Source organism: Poromitra crassiceps, assembly GCF_964638095.1.
Source record: "Poromitra crassiceps genome assembly, chromosome: 9".
Taxonomy (NCBI): Eukaryota; Metazoa; Chordata; class Actinopteri; order Beryciformes; family Melamphaidae; genus Poromitra; species Poromitra crassiceps.
Window position 1 is genome coordinate 37,581,855 of NC_139630.1, and position 24,139 is coordinate 37,605,993.

The window sequence follows — 24,139 nt, forward strand, 5'->3', positions numbered from 1 at the left end:
ACAGTGCAATCTTACGGTGGCCTCCGGTGGGTGAACCATAAATTAGCCTGAAGTCTAAACTGGCCCAGTGCAAGTGACCAGCAGTAGAAGATATGGGCTGGGTATTGTCACTGATGTCCCGATTCGATTCCGATTCACAAGGTCCCGATTAGATAAATATGTCCATTTAGTTCCTCCGTTGAACAAATGAATAACTAATCAGTACCGAGGGGGACTAACAATTAGCCAATCCGCTTCAATAAGCAGGACAACCGCTTAGTCCTGCCCAACAGGCAGGACTAAGCGGTTGTCAAGTGCGCCCAGGAGTAACAACATTGGCAGCGGCCGCCAGACAAGATACGCTTCTGCTATCAAGGCTGTTTTAAATCGATTTAAAAGTACCAATTACTCTGAAATCTGAATGGCACTCTGCTTTGAAGGCATTTATTCAAAAGGGAGATCTTTTTTTTGGCGTCCTCCCGACTGGAGTAACTAACGTCAGGCCGATAGGTTGGTCTCTCTTGTGATTGGTTAGGGAAAATGGAATTCCCCTGGTGGGGGGTTCCCCTCATAGAGATTGCTTAAGCAGAGGTCACTCTCAGACTAGAAGATATGAATGGAGACTAACGAGTTGACAATTCAGTCTATCAGTATAGTGAGGAAGCGTGACCTGTGTAAACTGCTATGGGTTGGTACAGTATGGAAATGATTCCTGTCAGAGAATCCTTTGTTGTTGGAGGGTTTGTGTATTTCCATCAACTGAGTTTAGCTACATCATCCTAAATAACCTACATTAGTATGAACAACACTGATAATAAAGGTAACTCCGTCTACATATTTAAACTGTCTAGAGAAAGACTGTCTGCAAGTAAGTTAGAACAATTATGCTAAGGGAACAACATAACAGGATATATGCAAGTAAGAAGGTCTGTTCGGACAGAATTCACAACAAAAGTGTCACAGCTTTAAGGTTACATGGCTGTACTTCACACACACACTTCAGTTTTATAGACAGTCCATATTTGTCTCTGGACAGGTTTTCACCATCGCAACAGCAGGAAATACGGATACGCTTGTTGACTATTGCAGAGTATGCCTGTTAAGGGAAGGGGCTGTCTGCATGTTTGGAAGATGAGAGAAGGAGTGTCCGTGTGTGGTGACGTCACGTCGCCTTATTAAGATCGATCGATCTCTGATTTTATGAATCGATATCGATTCGGACCATTCCAATTTTAAACCCAACCCCATTCTTAACTCTTGAATAAATCAGTTATTTTTAATTAGGTAATGAGAAATGTGAAAAGGAGGGAAAGAGTGAGATCAAGAGAAGGAGAGAGAGAGAGAGGTATGAAGAGAAACAGTTGATGAGCCTGTGTGATTGGTCTGAACTTGCTGAACCAGAAGATGTATGTATTGTGTACATTTGGTTATGTGAAGTCATTTGGTCCATCTGTCCTGCTCTTTGTTCTCTGATTCAGTGCTGCTCCCTATAGCAGTGACACACTGATGGAGTGTTGTCCTTGGCTTATGGTGCGCTGGTGAATTTGACGGTGACCTCATCTATTTTTAGACATACCTATCTATACTGCTCAATGCGCTCGCTGTATATGCACATGTGTGTGTGGCATACTTTGTGTTTGGCACGGTCACTTAGCAACTATGTGTCCACATTTAGAGGTGTGTATTTGACTAGCATGCGTGTTTGTGTCTCATCTACTGCGCACAGTCACACCCACCGTACCAAACTGCCCTGTCTTTATAGTGGGAGACACATGACTGGAATAACGTCCGCTCTGTCAGCGTGCGTTCATCCATCTCCCACCTGAATGACAGCCATTCACTCAGGCATGCCTCACTCACTCACATGGCCCTGATGTGCTGCTGGGCCCTCCGGCCTTCCTCTCTCCTCTCCGGCCTGAATCAGCGTGTTGTCTGGTCTGGACGGGGTCACGCCAATGAAGTGAAGTCCCTGTGCTGCTGCTGCTAATCTGTTTACACGTTTATCTGTTCAGCACTGTGACAGAGGCACTGCATTCACACAGCCAGGGCAAAATAAGGTAGTGGTTTTGTGGTTTACATATTGAAAGGGTTTTTGTGGGTTGCGTGTGGTGAGGAAGTGGTGTGTGTGTGTGTCTGCTCGTGTGCGCAAGTGCGAGACCGAGTGTGTAAGATCGCTTGTGTGTGCGAGTATGAGTGGTTGCATAGTCCAACTTCCCAAGTCTATATGTTTGTGTGTATGTTATATGAAAGCTGGAGTTGTGGCTTTGCACTGTTCTTCTAGTTGAATGGACGCACACACTGGTACCCACACTGAGGAACCCTCTCAGCTACTGCTCACCCCCCTCCTTCCCTCTTCTCTCTGCCGAGACGACTCGGTGGGGAAATCCTGTGGTCGCTCCGATTGTCATCTCAATTGTCTTCCACTGAGACATGTCTGCTGTGAAACCTCTATATATAGAGGTCTGCCTCATGCACTGCTTCCTCTGTACATTTCACATGATGATGGAGACGGACCTACAACCATTTGAGACAATGCTGGTGATGGATCAACTCATGGAACCCCCCCCTCCCCATCTCCCCATCTCCCCCCGCCCCCCGACTAGGTATCACCACCACCACCAAGGTGCCACTCTTCTGTTTGTTATTTGTTTACTATGCAGAGATTCAAACTAGTCACCTTTAGGTGACAGTCACCTTTTTCATCCCAAAATAGGAGGAGTTCTGAGTGGTTTTATGTCTGCTGCGATCTGTCACCCTTTTTCACTCTCAAATAAGAACCATGAGGTGTTATTTCATATTTTCTAGTAGTTAATGGGTCTATACAGACTGTATTGAGGAAATCAGTTGAGCATGGACATTTAGAAAAGTAAACGCCATGCACAAGATATGATATAGAAATGAGTTACTGTGTAATAAACGTCCTTCCTGCCTTCATATCGTGCACACGAGGCTGCATTCTGTTATCTGCTGTCACTTCCCTCATTACCCACAGCACAGGGCGGTGCTGTGACTCGTTAATGACTTAATAACACAACCCTTAATAACACACACACACACAAAAACACGCACACACACATACACTGTGAGATGGGGTTAAAAAGAATTAGCCCTAGGTTCTCACACACGTTTCTGTCCATAAATACTTAATTTAATGATATTTGGTGGTGATTATCTTCCAAATACTCTGGATTAGCCCCCATAGCTAGATGCTTAGCCTTAATTGCTTTGTGCCTTATTTGGGCACATTTGCTTCTCTCTCTAGACCCAGTCCTGCCTTGATAAGGAAAATGCTGTAAATGAGGCATTTCCATAAATTATTATAATGATGTTCTATAGGTCGCAAAATAGCTTAGCTGCAGCACCAAGGCGTGTATTGTCCACCACACAAAGACGAGTGTGGTTATCCACCCAATGAGCTCTTTCTATTTCAGTACTGTTGAGCTTTTAATTATTATTGTTGCACTAGGACAGTCTACAATTTCAGCTAATTAACAGTGGAACTGTAGGGCTGCATGATTATGGCTAAAATGATAATTTGTAGATATAGTTGTGATTATTAATCATGATTATTAGTCTTGATGCCTCCAAGAGCAAAATTATTATACTGCACCTCTTGCATCCTATATCAGCGTCTCAATTATATTCAGCTGCATGATGCATTTTCGTTTGGTAATATGATTATTAATTGTGGAAACTAAAATCACAACTTATTATACATCAATATTATGATTATACATAATTGTGCAGCCGTACATTGCTGTGACCCTAGTTTATAACATCTGGAGTCAAAGAAATGTGTAGCAGAAGGCATTTGTTCTGTTGTGCAAACTAAGTAGACTGTCTTTAGTCCACCTCGCCTCAGGAGGCAGTGCGAACGTTACATTCACACGCACGTTTACGCTTCCTTCTCCAGTACATATGACATCTGTTATTGGCTTGCAGCGGTACCGCAGCAAAGTGGCCAAGCTAACTGAGTAACAACTGTATGTCGTGCATCTCTAGTTCTCAGGATTACTGTCAGTACCAGAACATATTTATAGATGGAGCATGGAGGCAGCGTGTGTAGAGAAAATGAGCCCTCAGATTTATGGCTTCTCATATGCAGAGAATGTGCAGATCAGAAAACCGTGCATGAGAATGTTGTATAGATCAGGCCAGACCATCATTCAGGAATTCAAAAATCAATCCATGGTAGTTTGTATAGAAGTAGCAGCTCAGTTGGCTGAGGCCGGGGCCCGTTTGGACACAACGCAATGTAGTGTGATGGTTTCTGGCACAAACGAGTGCAGCCTAATGGTCAGGCGGAGATGCTCCGTAAGCTGCATGAGGCCATCATAGTGGGGATTAGATGAGTTGTCTGAGTCTTGGTTTCTGCGTTCTGCTTTCTGTGGAGCTACTAGACACGCACAGTAACCTGACGCTGCCAAGTGGATGGAGTGAATCCAGCTGCCTTGCAAGGTTACACGCAGAGGCCACACAAACATGTCTGTTGCACACATTCAAAGACCTGCTCTGCCCTCTTTTGCACAGTGCGTCCATGTTATCAGCCGGGTCTGTTGTTGACGTAGTTGCAGGACTACGCCATCTCAGGGGGTCAGGGGCTTCTTGCTCCATCCTTGCACCGCCTGGCTGACGGAGCTCTCCACTAGACTCCTATCCTCCTCTTTTCCCTCACTATCGTCCTCTGTATCACGCATGTCCTGTTTTGTCTCTGTATGATTGATTGTCTGCCTGACATTTATGATGTTGTTTTAACTTGCATGTTGCAGCACTTTGCCGGTCACCTCTGGTTGTTTTAAATAAATTGACTGGACTTTAGGAAGCAGCTGAGACCTTCTGGCATTGGGTGGCATGATGACCCAAAGTTGAATTTGAGTTGAGGGGGTGTTGAGGGGGTTAGGAGTTTGGTGACAGACAGTACAGTTGGCTTGCGGTGCCCTGTGCTATTCTGCAGCAAGTGTGGCATACTGCTGTGGACACAGACAAACTGCTGTGGACACAGACAAATTGCAGCCGGCGGTTTATCAGCCTGCAGAGACAATTGGTGTCAGCGATCACCTCGATGTCTCACGTCCTCGTCAAAACAAGGGCTTGTCTCGCTGTAGCCTCCTGTCCCACGCTGACTCAATTAGCTTATCAGTGAGGTCATTAGTCTCCTAACCCTTATCTAAAGCCCTTATCTAAAGGTGTCTGACTGCTACTACAGGGACACTGTTTCCTCTTGCCAGCCTCACAGTAGCCACTTCTTAACATGCAGTGGAATCCGTATTATAACCTGCACCTAGCCGGTTGGCCTGCATGTTAAACAACAATTAGCCGGCCTACGCGCACTCCCGCGAGTCCGTATCTTATCTACCTCGACCACCGGTATAAGATCCGCTTCCACGCAATCGCAGCTCATGTTAAACAGCTGGCAGGATATTATCCGCATATCCGTAGTGGGCAGGTGTGGCTCGTGACTCACTTCACGTTCACTAGTTTATTAATTAATGAATCGTTCGGGCAATCGCTTATATCAACGAGCTTGATTGATTGTTTGGCCAATGCGCTTCAGCTGCAGCCAGGCAGGTCCAGTGCATCAGGTCTGCTGCTGCTGCTGCTTGCTTGCTCCCATGTCAGAAAAAGCCTAACTTGTGTGGGGAGAAATACATTGAAAACTAGTTAGATATGACTTGAAATGCCACTTGTAAAATAAATCACCCACAGTGATTGACGACAGTCCGACCACTATTTTGACTGGGCTGCGCCTGCTTTATGTAGCAATGTGAAGCGCTCATTTTTTGGCACATTGCCACCCCTCGTTGGAATGGACTCCGTTAAAACATGCTTTTTGAAGTCTCCAGATTTGTCGCTAACGTGATGCAGCCAATTATATCAGCAGGCAGTGTTGTGTGCCTCTCCACTGCGTAGAGGATAGGAGCTGACTGATAGGCTATCAAACTTTTGTGGGGAGAAATAGCCTACATTTAAAACTAGTCAGATATGACTAGTTGCCACTTGTAAAATAGATCACCCACAGTGATTGACGACGGTGCGACCACTATTTTGACTGCCTCATAGCTACAGCTGCTTCCTATCACATTTCTTGTTTTCGATAGATGCTACCGCGCCGCCCCCCCCCCCCGCCCACTGGCAGAAAAAACGGCTCATATCCAGTTGTTTCTTAACAAAGACCCCTGATGTTTAGAAAGGCAAAACCTGAAAATATCCTGCTCTCTCTAGCAGGACATGATCCAGAGTTCATGTTTAAAAGGCACTAGTGTGTGCAGGCCTGACTTTTTAACTCTTTAGGGTGATTTCTCACTGGGGACCAAGAACCCAGCACACTTGTCCCCAAATTGACCCCAGGTGCGGTTCGTTTCACGAGTGTGAACGTTGCGTTCCGTGCCCGGGTGCGGTACAGCGTACCCTGACAGGGTCTACTTGAACACGCGTTGGGCGTGCCCGGGGACGGAACACTACCAACTACGCCAACCGTACCGAACCACATAGACAACAACACACGGGCGAGGATTAGGGATGGGCAATGAATTTCGAATTTTCAAATAATTGTTTTTATTATCAAGATCGACTTTTATTATTGAAAGTCGAAAATAGTTTATTGACAATCTTGTGTCTTAGAAAGTACGTTTTCCATTGTTTTTTTTCCGGCGCCTGTCTCTTTAAGAGCAACAAGTTTGTCCATGTGACGTACTGCGCAGTGCGCACTCACTCACGCAAGGAGCATTAGCGACAGTAGCACCCAGCAGCTCCTTGATAGAAACGTAGTAGAAATGGTGTCTACATTAAATCAACACAGCCACAAGGAAAAGGTTTCAAGATTTCGTTACTGCATGAAGAAAAGCTGATATTCTGTCTGTTCCATGGGCTATCACATCTTCGTTCGGGAAGCTAAGCTAACATGGCTAACGTAGCTTGGGTCTGTGAATGTCAATAGACTGCCTCTTAACATCACAACACGGGGATGCCCAGTCCCTTCCTCTGTCTCTTTGCCCATGGCCATTCATTAACCATGCAACTTAGACCTACTTTCCTCCCCGTGAAATGCAATTCATTTTTTTCTAGCGGTCACGTGTGTACCTTCCTCCTGCTCTGAACAGGCGGCGCGTCTTAACACGCCCAGCTGTAGCCAGATGCATATTTTCAGGATGCTTCTGGTTACAAGTCCCAGCACTGACACCTTTCTTCTCCAGGTTATAATTAGTAGCCAAGCTAGTCTTTTCCAGCCGTGGGGACTGGCTGTGGCCTCGAAAGGCTCTGTTGTGCATGGCTGCAGTGGAGGGGGAAGTGTGTATATATAGCGTAGCATTTCGCTCCCGTCCATTTATTTTGGGAGCAGAAAGCGGTAATTTAGTGGTTTTCTTCAGATTTCAGTGTCAGTAAGCTACACAGCCTGCCCCTTATTCTTTTGTCTTTCAAAACAGCAGAGGCCACCACCTGCAATGGAAAACGCAAGTCTGTTGCAGTGTTGTAGTGAGGAATTTGTCTTTTTCAGGATTTCAGGACACAACACTCCCCTACATTTCTAATGGACATTTCCTGTTTTTTCTGCATTTTTTCCAGTGTTTTTGTTTTACCCTGATCTGAGCACACGTGTGCACGTGCCGGACCTGCGTTACCTAATTCTATTAATTGTTCACATTTTCTGCTGTCAGCCATTTAAGAAAATAATCGCTTTTCTTCAGATATCTGATTTTGGAATGAAAATGGATGTGAACATCAGTGAAGTTTCAGCTGTATTAGAAAGCACCTATGCCACCTAGCATATTTACTAGCAAGCATAAATAGTGCCCTTTTTCAGTGCCGCATTTCTATAAAAAAAAAGCAGCAGTTATAAAGTCTTTTTTTGTTGTCTTACTCTTATTGTATTATTTATAAACTTGAAATAATAAATAAACACTTAAGGGTACAGCTACAGCCTTAATTCAAGCCTTGCACTGAATCAATGTGTACTTGTTTCTCATCATTATCCTAATGACAGATGATGCTCCAATTTTAGAAACTAAAACAACATTTTCCTATCCAGACTCAAGAGAAGGATTTTCCCCTGTAATACTTGGGCCAATCCATTCCATCACTGCGTTTTTCCAAAGATGGTGTATGCAAAGTTTTCTCTCTCCTATTTCCCACCAGAGCTGCCTGCTTCCACTTGAACTTTCTTTTTGGTCACATGGGTGGACGCTGCGCATTCAAAGGTTATGAATGGTCGCTCACGCGTAATGGTCTGGAGGTGCTTGATACACCACACCGTGGGAGTTTCAGGGGGAATATGAAAATAGAAAAACCACGTCGATATAGCCGAATCACATCACTAATGATCGAGGAAACATACAATTGTGATACATGATTTTCAATAATTAATCGTGGAGCCCTAAATGCAAGCATCCACCATGAAAGAACCTGTGATGTTGCCCCTGTTTTCTGTCTGTCATTGTCACCTCCATGGTCCCCCTACAGTAGCTCCAGGTCCTTCCTGTCGGCCCCAGCCTGAGCACACCTAGCTGGGCTTTTTCCCAGAGAATGAAAGGAAGCTTGGGTTACCTCCACCATGACACATATCGCCACAGGGAGCCTGCAGCCGGACACATCTTAATGCTCAATAGAAAAGACCTGGGTCATCTGTGAAGCAAATGGCACTCTTTGTTTTCCCCAGTGGCACCAGGTGTGTGTGTGTGTGTGTGTGTGTGTGTGTGTGTGTGTGTGTGAGAGTGAGTGTGTGTAATTTTTTACCCATGTGTGCGTGCAAACAGACACTGTAGTTTCATTGTCGGTGTCATCTCGATGTTTTCTGAATCTCCCCTCCTCCCCCGCTCTTTTATTTCCCCTCTCACTTCTCACCACTTTTCTCTCTCCTCCTCTTTCCTTCTCTCATTTCCTCGCTTCGTTACCCCCTCCTTTTCTCCCCACCTCCCTGCTTGTATTCCCACCCTCCTCTCCTCCTCTTCCCTTTTTAGCTGGACGGCAGGCCTAGCTCTAGAAACCCAAATGTTGCTGAGTGAGTGAGTGATGAAGTTACATGCTGTTTGGCTGGCTGGCTAGCGAGCTATGACAAGAGTCACATCAATAAATTCACAAGTCACAGAAACAATGCTATTCAACAGCAGCAGACAAGAGTTCTGGCTAGTGTTAGCATCGCTGCTAGCCCTAGCTGCTAGCTGCAGATTGCTAGGTGACAGGACACACACACACACCACTGACAGAAACGTTACACTGCATGGTGAAACGTGACAGCAAAACGACATGTGGGGGTCGAGTAACGTTAGCTTTACTGTTGCCTGCTGTAGTAGCATAAAGCTACCTAGCTAAGATTGTGTCAGTTTTGATGGAAGAATGGGAGAATAATGCTCTTTCGGGCTGTGCAGAGCAGCATAAATGGTTAGAAAAGTATAATATTATAAAATAATTAGAGAGATGCACCGATCCACTTTTTTCAGTTCTGATCAATTTCTGAAACCTGAATTTGGATATCTGCTGATACTGATTCTGATATCAGAGCTCTTGGTAATCAATTATCTAATACTGGCATTAGTTATCTGGTTCATAATGTTCCACAATATTAAATTCAACAACAATTAATTAAAGTCATTAGATTTTCCACATAACAATTGATCCACTCAAAATGATTAAAATAACATTTCAACAAACTGACAATTAAACACCCCTGCCACTTGACCACATTTGGGAAAGTGGGAAACCCCCCAAATATTGATAAGACTGAAATATCTCCAAAATTAAGGACATGTTGGTGAGATAGCTAACTGCTAATGTTACTAGCTCACTACTACTCTTTACTAGCACTGTTTCATGTTGTTACGGTGGGTTTATGATCTAGCGCAAGCTATGAATGGAATCTGGATCTGAACGTGGATCGGCAACGTCAGTCCGATATATCCGATATGTGAGTATGTATCGGCACCCGATACCGATATCCCAATACCGTTATCCCATCTCTAAAAATAATAGTATAAACACATCACACCGCCCAGCTATATACGAGGTTCTGACATAGTCTTGTTTCTTTCTCTCCGCTTCCCTCCTCTCTTCTCTCCCCATCTCCTCATTGCTGCCTGAAACTGTTAGAATTGCCCTTCCCATTTACACCACCAGCCCCACCAGAATGAGCCTTATCTATTCAAGGCCTTATTAGTGTTATCCAATTCACTCCAGCTCACAATGCTCTTTTTTAAACATGCTGTTTGGTGGACAGACACTTTCATCCAAGTGAGTGGATCCGTTTATAGTATGTGTGGCCCCAGTGGGAATTAAACCCTTAAATGGTGCAGTGTGAGTGCTGCTGCGCTGTACCCATTGTGCCCCCTCCCCTCCCCCTTCCGACACACACGCGCACACGCGCACACACACTCACTCACACGCGCACGCACGCACACACTCACGCGCACGCACGCACACACTCACTCACACACACACACGCACACGCACACACTCTCACACACACACTCAACACACACACGCGCGCACACACGCACACATGCACACATGCACTTTTTCCACAAGCTAGTAGACAGCTAGAGTGAGCCCAGAAATGGCAGTATTACGCTTGTGCAGTAGCATCTGTCAGGATATTTTCACACCACTGACGATGCCAAATCACTGTAATTGTTAGTGATTCGTTATAGATTGACCGATCACACATTTCACAAGGTGCTGCTGCAGACTGAGGGAGGAGGTTGGAAAGAACCCTGCATTTTTACCCAATTGGTATTGGAAACATATTGTCTGCTTTGTTGAACATTGCCCTGGCACATGTATTCCCAGCTCTAGTTCTTGTAACCACCCTGTAGTCTGCTATACTAGTGTTTTCCTCTTAGGCTAGTGTGGGAGCTGTGGTCTGTGCAGGAGTCAGTCTGTAGTCTGACTGCTATACTAGTGTTTTTCCTCTCAGGCTGGTGTGGGAGCTGTGGCCTGTGCAGGAGTCAGTCTGTCTCTGTAGTCTGCTAGTGTTTTTCCTCTCAGGCTGGTGTGGGAGCTGTGGCCTGTGCAGGAGTCAGTCTGTAGTCTGCTATACTAGTGTTTTTCCTCTCATGCTGGTGTGGGAGCTGTGGTCTGTGCAGGAGTCAGTCTGTAGTCTGCTAGTGTTTTGTTTTTCCTCTCATGCTGGTGTGGGAGCTGTGGCCTGTGCAGGAGTCAGTCTGTAGTCTGCTATACTAGTGTTTTTCCTCTCATGCTGGTGTGGGAGCTGTGGTCTGTGCAGGAGTCAGTCTGTAGTCTGCTAGTGTTTTGTTTTTCCTCTCATGCTGGTGTGGGAGCTGTGGTCTGTGCGGGAGTCAGTCTGTAGTCTGCTAGTGTTTTTCCTCTCAGGCTGGTGTGGGAGCTGTGGTCTGTGCAGGAGTCAGTCTGTAGTCTGCTAGTGTTTTGTTTTTCCTCTCAGGCTGGTGTGGGAGCTGTGGTCTGTGCAGGAGTCAGTCTGTAGTCTGCTATACTAGTGTTTTTTCTCTCAGGCTGGTGTGGGAGCTGTGGTCTGTGCAGGAGTCAGTCTGTAGTCTGTTAGTGTTTTTCCTCTCATGCTGGTTTGGGAGCTGTGGTCTCTGTGGGAGTCAGTCTGCTGAAAAGTCATTTGTTCCTGGGATTGAGGAGTGAGTGTTTCTACTGGCAGTAAACACAGCAGATTCACCCAGCTGTCTCTGTCTGTTTCTCTGGTGGCCACCTCCTGAACCTGCAGCTCCTTCCAAAGTCTGAAAGCCACCCTGGAGTTAGTTAGTGTAGACTAGGGGTGGGACAATATAATATATTGCCGTCTATCGCAACAATAAACAAACAATAAACGATAATTATATTGTGGTGAATTTCCATTAATCGTATAATCGTGATTATCGTCATATGAGAATGAATATCGTCCCGAGTCACAAGTGACTTAAAAAAGCTGTCTAACTTAGCTCACTAACAAGTCACAGTCACATTGATTCATTTCCTGTTTTATTTTGAATTGCCATTTGTCACAAGGAGGAGCGTGCATCTTTCCAGTCAATCATCGCCAACATGGCTGAAGCCAGCTTGGCTTGGCCGCTGTATCCTCCAGCTAAAAAGGTTCAATCAGATGTGTGGAAATATTATGGGTTAAAAATAAGGAATGACCTGCAGAACCTGTGGGAGGAAGATGTCTGCCCAGGGGGAGACAACAACACCTAGCTACAATACACCATGTAATTGTAAGGTAAAGTGGTTCCAGTATGTTTTAGTGCCATATTAAGAGTTTTTACCATTGAGGATTATCGCAATGTCATTAATCGCAATTATTTTGGACAGGATGATCGTGACATGAACTGTTCATATCGTCCCACCCCTAGTGAAGACATCAAGGAGTTTTCACTTCAATTACTGGTCTTGATGATTTGAGGAGCAACATTATTTCAGTGCACTAGATAGATATTAGGGATGTCAATTTTCGGTTAATTTCACTTTCGATTAACCGACGCTAATAATTAGGGGTGTCACGATACACTCAGTTCACGATACGATACGTATCACGATACTGGGTTCACGATAACGATACGATACGATACGATTTTAACAATATTTTTTTAAACTTGAATAATGACAATATATGACTGGAAAAGTAGTATTTTATTTGAAATGCACAAATACAAAACATGCTGTTGTGGGAAATTGTTATTACAATAACAACTAGAAAAAACATGAGATTGGAGATAAGGCTTATCTTGAAATAGAATGAGTTACACCGTCACTTAGATTTACTTTGAACTAGGGATGTTCATTTTGAAAATTTTCCAAAATCGATAATCGGTGAGAATTAACGATCAATTATCGATTATCGATTTTATTAATACTTAGAAAATTTTCAATATTTTCAATTTTTTTTTTTTTTTTTTTTTTTTTTTAACAAAATAAATGCCTATGGCAGAAAATACGAAAGACAACGTGTTCTCCTCAATGAACTCTTTATTTCAATGTGTCTCCTCTCCAACACTGCTGTCCCCGGCGCATGCCGGTGTGAATTTCTCATGTTTAAAACAGTTTTGTTGGCACAAAGGCCCGTGCCCAGCCAGAAAACTAGAGACTATATGAAGCTCCACCTCACGTTAGTCGGCTGTGCAATGGAGTGGGGCGAGGAGGAACGAATTCCACCCAAACCTAGTCCAAAAAAAAAAAAAAAAATTTTTTTTTTTAATAATTAAAAAATCGATCCAAATGCCACAGGATCGATTCCAATCCTTAATGATCGATTATCGATTTTCGATAATTGATGAACATCCCTACTTTGAACTAAAAGGTTTCTCAGCAGTATAAATTCTCATTATGCATCTTCAGTTTTTCTTCAAACTCAAACAACAAGACTTTTCTTAATCTATTTTTTATGCATCTTCAGTTTTTCCTGTCAAGTAAACAGTTTTGCCAGAAACTCAATTGAATGGTTTCTCTCCTGTATAACTTCTCATGTGTCTCTTCATGTGTCTCTTCAGAGACTTGTTCAACTGAACTACTTTCCACACATTGAACTTCAACAAACAAAGACGTTTCTTAGTCTATTTTTTGAAAAAAAAAAAAAAATTTTTTTTTTTTTGCGATATGAGATTTCATCTCAACGATACATATCGTGACGTTTTACTATCGCGAAATTTCGTGGGACGATATATTGTGACAACCCTACTAATAATCGATTAACCTATCGGTTAATTCATAATTTTTTAATATATATATATATATATATATATATATATATATATATATATTTTTTTTTTGTCTATTTACTCAATGAGCTCATGCCCAAACAAGGCGTGTCTATTTAGATGCTGAAATGTTAATGCTTTTTGTGTTAGAATTATGCCTTTATTTTTTGTTGGTTTGCTGAAATTTATAAGTTTATTGCCACATTTTGATCAGGTAATCATTCCAAAATCATGAATGAATGATTTTGGAACCTGATCAAAATGTGGCAATAAACTTATAAATTTCAGCAAAGCCAACAAAAAATAAAGGCATAATTCTAACACAAAAAGCATTAACATTTCAGCATCTAAATAGACACGCCTTGTTTGGGCATGAGCTCATTGAGTAAATAGACAATTTTTTTTTTTTTTTTTTTTTTTTTAATATTAACTGATAGACCGACAGCAATAACCGAACAACGACGTTAGCGACGGTTAATCGATTAACGGTTAACCGTTGACATCCCTAATAGATATTCCAATATTTTCCACCACCGATCAATATGGCAGTCAGGACCCCAAGGCTAGGTAACATGGCCTGCCAGTGCCAGGCCAGGCAGGCGCCTTTATTCTCCCTCTATCTCCAGTTGGTATCCTAAGGTTGTGTTGACACACATTTGTGTAAATCAACTTGTTTGCCATGTGGGTTGAGCACGTGGATATGCGGCTCTGGAGATCTCTTTGAAGCAGTGGGAACACTTCCTGTACAGAGAGCAGAGACTGCTGCTGCAGCCCCGCAGTGTTTCTCACGTTGTCGGCTCTGGGTGTACGCTCGGCTCGCTCACTGCTGCAGCGGGCTTTTGAGTTGGTGACACTCTCCGGTTCTGATCCATTGTTTTGTCAAGTCGTGCGTTTCCTTTGGTGTTTGTGGTTTCTTAATATTTTGGGAACATCCTGTTTGTGTGTCGTACCGCAGGCGGGCACAGATCGTTCAGCTTGAAGACTCTCAGCCCGTTCCTGCCCTCTTATTACTGTGACAGGGGGAGAAAGATGAGCGAGAGAGCGGGGAGAGAAGAAGATGGAGTGAGAGAGAGTAGTGGACAGAGGATGGGAGAGAAGAATAGAAATGAAGGGAGAGAGGAAAGTGGGGAAGGGAAGAAGAGGAGACATGGGAGATGGAGATTGACGGGAGCTTGAGGTTGGGTGTGGGGGTGGGGTGCGGGGGGTAGGGGGGTAGCTGTAGACGGGACAGCATTTGCCCTGGGAATTCTGGTGTCACTGGTGTGCACCCTAGCATTAAATGCAATTTAATGCTCCAAAGCATGTTTACGTGCTATGTAAGTGATTCCCAGGCTGCCCTTCATGGATTTCCGGCCCTTATCAATGATTTAATAGCGTACCCTCATCTCTCTGCTAGTTGATATATATATCATATTATGGCAAAAGACATGTCGGGGCGCTGTCAGTGCCCCCTGGCACCGCCTGTGGGGATCAGACAGCTTTGTGTGTGTGTGTGTGTGTGTGTGTGTGTGTGTGTGTGTGTGTGTGTGTGAGCGTGTGCGTGTGCATATGTGTGTGGGAGTGTGTGTGTTGTGTGTGTTGTGTGTGTGTGTGTGTGTGAGAGCAGCAGACCGAATAGCCTCAGTGTCTTTTTTTGGAAGCGATCCTGCCTGTGCCTACACTACACATCTGTTGGGAGAGCCTCTGGCTGTGACATGAAGGGGCCTGGTTCAATTTCCATCTGTAATTTGGGTAATTTACTGGATGTTTTTAAGCTACTTGCAATTGAATTGCTAAAAGGGCCATGTTTTTGAAGAAGTGCCCCCGGTGCTGAGTCACTTTCCCTTTTAAGGACTAGGTTATTACAATCACACAGCCTTACTTCTCCTTTGATGACCTTGGCATGCTATTTATTCAGCCTTCAGTTAGTCCTATTTATCTTTATTTAACCAGGAAGTACTTTTGAAATGAGGCGGCTTTTTAATTCCTGAGACCAAAGCCTTGTATCTATCAAAGTATCAGCGTGAGGTCTGGGACAGTCTTTAACTTTTCTAAAAATAATACATAAATAAATAAATAATTCTTCATTTGACTGCTAAGCAGTTTTGGCCCACATCTTTGTGAAACTGTATAAGCTTAGCAGCTTAGTGGACTTTCTGTCGGGAAGCTTTGGGAATGATGGGACATGGCTAATTTCAGTGGAAGAACTCTAAAACAGATTTTGCTGGAGGAGAAACCTCTTACAGGAACTGGTGGGCCCAGCGTGAGTTGACTCTGGGGTTTTCTGCTGACATGGTGGCACTGAAATGTCACTGACGTAGCCGTTTTGATTTGGAAAGGCATCTGTAACAGACATTGATTAAAGCCCAGAATGTGTTTTTTTATGATGCATACGCCGATGACCATTTGACCGCACTGGGAAATTACAAGCTGTTACAACTTTTATAGGTTCAATTTGCAACAAAAGAAGAAGAAAAAGTCTTGTGATCACAAGATTCCTAAAGACAGACACAATTGCCTTGCCTTTTTTTATTATTACCAGAATTCATTCAAGAGTGATTGATTGACCACATGCACTTTGTTTCCTCAGCAATGCTCGACTTTATAGTCAAACTCACACACACTCAGACTCAGTGACACACATTCACACCTGCTAGCAGGCAGCCCAGTACCATCCCAGTCTTCTGCTACTTGCTAGTGGAGCTGATTCACTTTTCCCACCCAGAGTTTTCCAGCTGTATTCACACACAACAGTCTCCCACCAACCCTCAGAAGTATCCATTGATGACCATGAGACATACTTAAGAAAAGAGAGAAGAAGAAAGCCATCTGGCCTCTAATCATGGCTGGCTCTTACGGTGCTTTCACACTGGCGCCCAGGTACCGTTCCCGAGCACACTTGTCCCCAAATTGACCCCAGTTTCGGAACATTCGATGAGTGTTAACGTTGCGTTGCGTTGCGTTCCGCGCCCGGGGTGCGCAACAGGGAACCGTGACAGGATCCACTTGAAAAGGTGGTCTGGGGAGCGCTTTGGCGTCCCTGGGCACGGAACACTTGCGAGTGTGAAAGCCAACTGTTCCGAACCACATAGACAACACACGGGCAAGGATCAACTCCAGTCATAGTAGATGACGCAAATGCCCTCTGTTCCGTTTCCGAGCACGGAAGAAATGTTGTAATGTGAAAGCTGACCAGCGGGGGGAGAGGGGAGGAGGGGGGGGGGCAATCGTTCCCGGGTGCGGAACAGAACGGAACGAAAGCAATCGTTCCCAGTGAGAAAGCAGCCTAAATCACATTGGCACAATCATAGGCTATCATCAGTCAGGCCATAGATATTACATTACTATAGATGGGTCACTGCAGGCGCTGCCAATTCTAACAAATCGTAGCAGCAAGTCTCCTAAATGGGCGTGGTCAACCATTGACTCAGACCTGCCAAAAGTCTCCTAAGTGGGCGTGTCCATGGAAAACCATGGGCAAAACCCACGTGACAAAATGACCGGCAGTCGGTTGAAGTTGGGCCGTCTTGCTTGAATGCCATGGTCTTTGGTCAGTCAGGCCTATCGTTTGCTCCTTTTTTATGACACACACAGTATTTCCTCGGCAAAGGTTTACACAGTCGAGGAAAACTCCCTGGCCTGCGTACGAGGTGTGATAACTCCGCCCCCTCGAGCGGGCCCGTCACGGTCAGAGGGAAGGAAAGGCCATTCCCAGGTCTCTCCCTCCCTCCCTCCCTCCCTCCCTCCCTCCCTCTCCCGTTCTTCTTGTTGGGATCTGGGAAGCCCTGCTTGCTCTCTCTCTCTCTCTCTCTCGCTGTCTCTCTGCCCCATCTCTCTCTCTCTCTCTCTCTCGCTGTCTCTCTCCCCCATCTCTCTCTCTCTCTCTCTCTCGCTGTCTCTCTCCCCCATCTCTCTCTCTCACCCCCCATCTCCCCCCCTGTCTCTCCTGCGAGCGGCATTTTTGTGTCGTTACCTCACTGCGGTTGTAAATAATCCCTGTTATGGCTTCCAGATGTCCCTCCTCCATCCCACTGTGGAGTCGGGGCCGGGGTTGGAACGCTGTACGGATGTAAGGGTTGGACACTTACTGTAACCAGCTAGCACAGTGCTGCTGACTGAGGCCCAGAGATGTGTTTTCACTCTCTCACTCTCGCTCTCACTCTCACTCACTCCCTCTACCCCAGTCTCACTTTCGCTCAGTCACGACCGCAACTTTATTTTCTCCTTTATTCTCTGTTCCATTTCTTTTTCTAACGCTGTCTCTCTCTCTGGCTCTCCATGTCCCACTCTTGTCCCCTCTTCTATCTTTCTCTTACTGTCATTCTGGCTCATTTCTATCAATGACGTCTCTCTCTCTCTCTCTCTTCCTGTGTCTCCTTCTGTCCTCTCATTTCTGTCAGTCTCTGTCTCCTACGTTAGCTTCTTTCTCTCTTCCTTTCTGTCCACCTTGATCGTCTCTCCTACTCAGATTCTCCGTGTAGCACTCCCCCTCCCCGATTCCCGCTCTGCTGTACGTTCTCCAAGTAGTGAGGGAAAAGTCAATATACACTGGCACAATGTGTAGACGCTTAGGGATGCATTACTCACACATAGCCAACACACACATGCATGGGCACTGACACGCACACACACACACACACACACACACACACACACACACACACACACACACACACACACACACGACACGAACGCAAAGACACACATGCAAACCGTGCATATGTAACAACAAACATAAAACTTCTTACACTCTTAGCACACACACACACACACACACACACACACACACACACACACACACACACACACACTCAAAACGCAGCATGGAAAAGACCCAGTGTGAGGCTTGCTTGTATTGAGCATATCATTTGTGGGCCGGCTGCTAAGTGAACACACTTGCCTGTAGTTACCCGCTTTCACACAAAAACGGCGCTGACTTCTCTCCTTGGTATGGAGCGAGATGGGCCTGATAACCGCTCGGCATTTTGGGCCAAACCAGTCTGGCTGTGTGGATTAGCTGGCGTCACTCATGTTTTTCCAGTTTCACTGCATCCTAAGGCCTCGTAGTGAAAGTGTGTGTGTGTGTGTGTGTGTGTATGTGTGTGTGTTTTGCATAGGCAGCGTGTCTATAGCAGCCTGTGAGTGTGTGTATTTGTGTGTCTTCTTGTGTGTGTGTGTGTGCCTGCTCAATGTGTTGCTTATGTGTGCAGATGTCTACCCCGCAAAGCACTCAATATGTTGAAAGTGACGGACATGTCATCTTGTTCCAATCTCCTCCAGCCCTACACGTTGCAAAACCCTCTGAATACAAAGGGCCCCAGTCACGCCGATGCTTGGATAATGCACCTTTCAAAGCGTTGCCAAGGGCTCCTACCACACCTCGTCATAGCAACCGTTGCTATGTTTAGGCCTACTGTATATTTTGCTTGTGAGTTCAGATGTATGACAAAACTGTGTGGTATTTTCTTTTTTCCTTTTCTAAAAAAAAAAAAAAGAGGCTGCAGCGTCACTATGAATCCAACTCGGCCATAGGAAAAGAGCACAGACGTTGATCCCTAGCTAAATGGTGAGCTTAGCAAGTGTAGACAGTTCTCGTTTGAGTCATGGTGACCCTGCATGTTGAAATCATCATCATCATACCTTTATTTAAACAGGGAAATATTGGCCCGCTATTTCCAAAACACACACATACGCACACGCAAGCAAGCAAGCGCACCATTGAATTCCACGCCTAAATGGCAGGCCAAAGCAACATGTTAATAGCTGCCGTGTGCTTCAATAAGCCACCTGCTGTTGGAGGGGCGGCCAGCACTTTTTCCTCTGCAGAAAAGCAATTGATATAATCTGTTGTGGTGTTTCTTACCAAGGCTAGAGCTAGCTAGACAGCCACCAATTATGTGTTCACATGTCAATGTAGGGAGCGAGTTCTTTGTGTGTGTGTGTGTGTGTGTGTGTGTGTGAGAGGGCACACACATATTTGTATGTGTGTGTATGTTGGTGTGTATGTGTACTTTGTTGTGGACAGGGCCTGTGGGCTCCAGGCTCAGAGATGAAAGACATTTCTCATGTGGCTGGTTTAGCCGAGCTCCTGAGTCAGCGTGCAGCTACTAATCAGTGGATGTTCTTCTCCCCCCTCAGCTAGCCTGACTCCATTCCCCCACCGCCTAGCCTGCCCTGCCTGCCCTGCCGCCCCTTCCTGCTCCGCATCAGCCAGGCAAACAGGCTAGAGATGAAGGCTAAGCTGGTTTGGCTCACAGCTAGCTATCAATAACCAAGCCTCTCTTTGTCCCATCAGTTTGGCTCAATACGACCAGAAACAAAGGAGGAACAACGTGGTGTAAATGATTGAGATCTGATGCCGCTGTCTTGTCCTCCCAACCGGCAGCAGCACTGCTCTTTGCTTTTGTCGTTGACTATTGAACGGTTTTAGGAGGACCTCTAAATGGGAAGTTACTGCATTGGTCAAGGTGTTGGTGGTAACATCTAGATAGTCTATATTGCATTGGGTATTGTCAACCATTAGGAAGAACAGTGGCTTACTGCCTGTTTTGACAAGGGAGGGGGAGGGGGGTGTAATTAGATCGCCTGGTTGTGTGCAGAGTGCTGCATTCATGCAGCCAACTTTTTGAGATGAGAGTACAGTGCCGAGTTAGCTTCAGTGGCTGATGGCTACAGTAGCTAGCATTTATTTGTTATGGCTGTCCTCAGATAACCCACACAATCTCTGGTTAGGCCCTAGGCCTAGATGTGCAGTTAATGCAGTAGATTCCAAAGATATATGCTCGCTCATAGGAAAATGTGGATAATAAGGGGTTTAAGACTTTCCAGCCATTAGTGATGATGATGTGGTAATGACACTTGTACACTGTTAGGAAAAAGAAGAATGTCCACACCGAAGCTTTTGACAAAAATCTGATTGTTTTAATATACTGATCACTGAAGTGGCAGAAAAACAGAAACAAGTTGTCACAAAAATCTGTTTTTCAGCACCAATTTTTACCTTTGCATTATAAACCTCAGTGTGTGAACTGTGTGTGTTGTTGCTCTCTTTTTGATACATTCAGAATTTTACCGTAATTGAAACCTAACCTACGCACATGTAGCGCACAGTTATATGGGCTTGTTTTTGAAGAACACGGTATACATCCCTTGTATATTATCATAATCACCGTCACTAAATGGCGCCTCAGACGTCAATATTCAGTGAAGACACAAGAACGCACGAGTAAGCATTTTGAGAAAGACTGATTCAGTCGTTTCGTCATGGTAAAACACAAGTGGGCGTGTTGCAGTCAGAGTTGTACTGTTGCCGGCCTGGTCAATGACCTGCTGCTGGCCTGCCTACTTACATCAGCAGGGGAGGTTGAGGTTCTGCCACTTTCAAGTACATTCTAAGCTTCTGCTCTTCTCACTCTCTTGTGATTGCAGGAGGGAAAATGACAGGAAGTAAAATGAAATCCCTAAGCATGCTTTTCCCACGTCAGGTGTAGCAGCCTCCATCCTACTGAGCCGTGTGTGTGTGTGTGTGTGTGTGTGTGTATAACCTCTAGTTGTGTGCCAGAGCATGGCACACTGCAGCTGCACTGCCCCTTGTATTCCCTGTGCCCCCCCCACCCGGTCCGGTCGCGGCATGGCCAGGCCAGCTGTCAGCAGCAGGGCGAGGGCGGGCGAGGGAGACTGGGTGAGCCAGAGAGAGAGAGAGAGAGAGAGGTTGTTGAGAGAGAGAGAGAGAGAGAGGTTGTTGAGCTCTCAGTGGCCTGTTTGTTTTATTTCAGCAGGCATTTCCCTTTTTCACAGTGGGAGAATGTCCTCCTCCTGAACAGTGGAGGTTCTGTGAAGTCATGGCAACCAAACGGTTTGAGCATGATGAGTGGTCCGATGAGGGATTGCAGAAAGGCCCAGGGTGCCAGCTATTGGCTGGTGGTCAGTTCCCACACACACACACACACACACACACACACACACACACACACACACACACACACACACACACACACACACACACACACACACACAGTGTGCAGCAGCCAAGAAGAAAACAGATGTTTGTAAAGGAGAGGGATATGGCTTCTTTAGTGGCTACGGATAATAACGCACATATCATTATCTCAGCATCTGTATTTATGTATTATAAATATGTATTATAAATATATATATGCAAATCATTCTAAACAAGGCAAATCCTGTTAGTGTTGCGAGTCAGCAAAATCTTTTTAAAATCACAAGTGATTTTGGCATGGATTCCACTTTTCGGCATATTTTCCCTCATAGTCAGCGTATCAGTGTAACCAATAGGCCGACCTCGATGAACTTGAACCAATCCAGGTTGTCCTAGGCATGCTGGGATCATGTAAACCAGGAAGTGGTTGAATAGCTCCCCACAAATGAGGGAAATGCTGACTTTGTCGGCCATAGATGGAATCTCTTGTGTAGCTTTGTGAGAGAACGCTGCCCGACCCTTTTGCAGATCCCTCCCAAGTCCTTTTTCCACCAGGAACCCTCACCACACGGGTAACAATAGGCATCTTTATCATTGGGGCCTCTCTGTGTCCGGTGTAGCGCTGCGCTGCGTGCTATAAAGAGCTAGCTGCTCACTCACACTTTGATAACGCCCGTTTTGAACAGCACGCCAGCCTCTTACAGTATGAACTATCGGGAAAATGGCTTGTCCCACATGGCGCAAGCACAATTTGTGTCTGCAAGTCCAATGGACCTACCTGCTATCTTCTGCTGAATTGTTGATCTGATCAATTAGCATAAAGCACACGCTTAATTCAAATTAAAGCATGGTTAAATTGCACAAACTTTGAAATTCGTGAAATGGATGTACGTCACGACACGGAGCCCAAAGCTGATATTATGAGAGGGAACTTTACACCACCGAGATCTGTCTCTGTCGCGCACACACGCACGCAGCCCTCTCTCTCATCCACCTTTCACTACACACACATGTGTCAGGTTGTTCTGGCACAGTAATGTTTAGGCTATAGTTACGGTAATTCTCTACGTAACCTTTCATCCACTTTAACAGGACATTCAATTAAACAACATTAGTGTGACTGTGTTCCAGTCAGTCAATCCTCCTTACATACACCCTGCATGTTTATTTCATGGAGGAAATATATACACACACACACACGCACACACACTGCTCTAGCCATCAGAACACGTTTAGCTTGTTGAAGCAACATATATCCACCAATGATAGGGAGGGAAAAATCTGTGATTTTTCATTAAAAGAAAGCACTGATGGTATCGAAACTGTTGCAAATGAGTAATGTATCTGTTTCAGGCCTAGAAGTTCTAGCAGTTTGAAAATGTCTATGGTCTTTGCAGAGCGCGTCCCTGTTGGATTGGGATTCAGCCTAATTCTGTCTTCTTTCTCTTTGCAGCCAAACCCTTTACTGCCAAGGTGAAGCAGATGCGCCTGCACAAGGAGGACTTTGAAATCCTTAAAGTGATTGGACGAGGAGCCTTTGGAGAGGTAAAATACTTTCTGCTTTTTATACTTTCAATAGACCACTTGCATTACAGTGCCAGAACAACACTTGCAACAATCCAGCAGAGTAAATGTGAGGAACCTGCAGTTCCTCCCCTTCTTCTCCTTTTGCTCAAGAAACAGGTGCCATAGGCTTTTAGTTTGGAGCATCTGGTAATAGATGCATCATCTTCAATGTATGGATTTTAGCTAGTCGTGTTGCCTACCAGGAAAAGGCCATTCTCTTCTGTACTGAAAACTAACTTATCTAAGCTATAAAGGCTAGTTTAGTGCGTTTGATAGTGAAATTAGCGTGTTACATTCCAGTAGGGCAGTGTGCACTATTACTCTGCTACATGAGCATGACCCTACTTGCAGCTTGAGCAAGACTTCTTCGCCCCTCTTTCACACTTAACGCACAAATATCAAATGAATCAAAGTGCCAGTGAACCATCAGCTGTGTTTGTCTTCGTGTGTGCCTGTGTGTTTGTCTTAGTATGTCTTCGGTCAGGACAGCTGAATCACTGCCGATCTTTCGGAAAAGACTAAAGACACACCTTTTCAGGCTCCATCTGGGCCCTTCTTGATCTAACTTCGTTCTCTCTCTTTCTTAAAAAAAAAAAAAAAAAGACTAACCAACCTTGTACCACTAACCTAAACTTGTACCACTGTTCCTTCAGAAGTTGTAGTTGTCATAGACTGTGCTCCATAGTTGAGTGCTCTATTGCTGACAAAAAATGTGTTATTGTAAGTCGCTTTGGATAAAAGCGTCTGCCAAATGACGTAATGTAATGTAATGTAATGTAATGTAATGTAGTATGTGTCTCTGCCTGTAGGGAGGCTGAACTACAGTTGTCACTGGGTTTCAGGTGCGATGTCAAAGTTGGGGAATGTTGGCGGTACCGGTAGTGCAGTGCTTAGCCAAGACTCTTACATAATATAATGCCAGCGTCCTGCAAAAATCTTGTTTCTCCAATTTGACCATTTTCTTATTTTCTTATTTATTTATTTTCAAAATGCATTGTAAACAGAATTGTGGAAATGAACCATCTCCACC

The 24,139-nt window shown here is 44.8% G+C and overlaps 1 protein-coding gene across 1 annotated transcript in view; it reads left to right on the forward strand.

Moving 5' to 3' along the window:
* cdc42bpab (CDC42 binding protein kinase alpha (DMPK-like) b) overlaps positions 1-24,139 on the forward strand; it is a gene marked incomplete at its 5' end in the record, with an annotated part of 116,929 nt that overhangs the window by 19,182 nt on the left and 73,608 nt on the right. Inside the window, one exon of the mRNA XM_083643465.1 lies at positions 22,997-23,088. Within this exon, the coding sequence (XP_083499591.1) occupies positions 22,997-23,088 (92 nt within the window). The remainder of the gene's footprint in view (positions 1-22,996; positions 23,089-24,139) is intronic.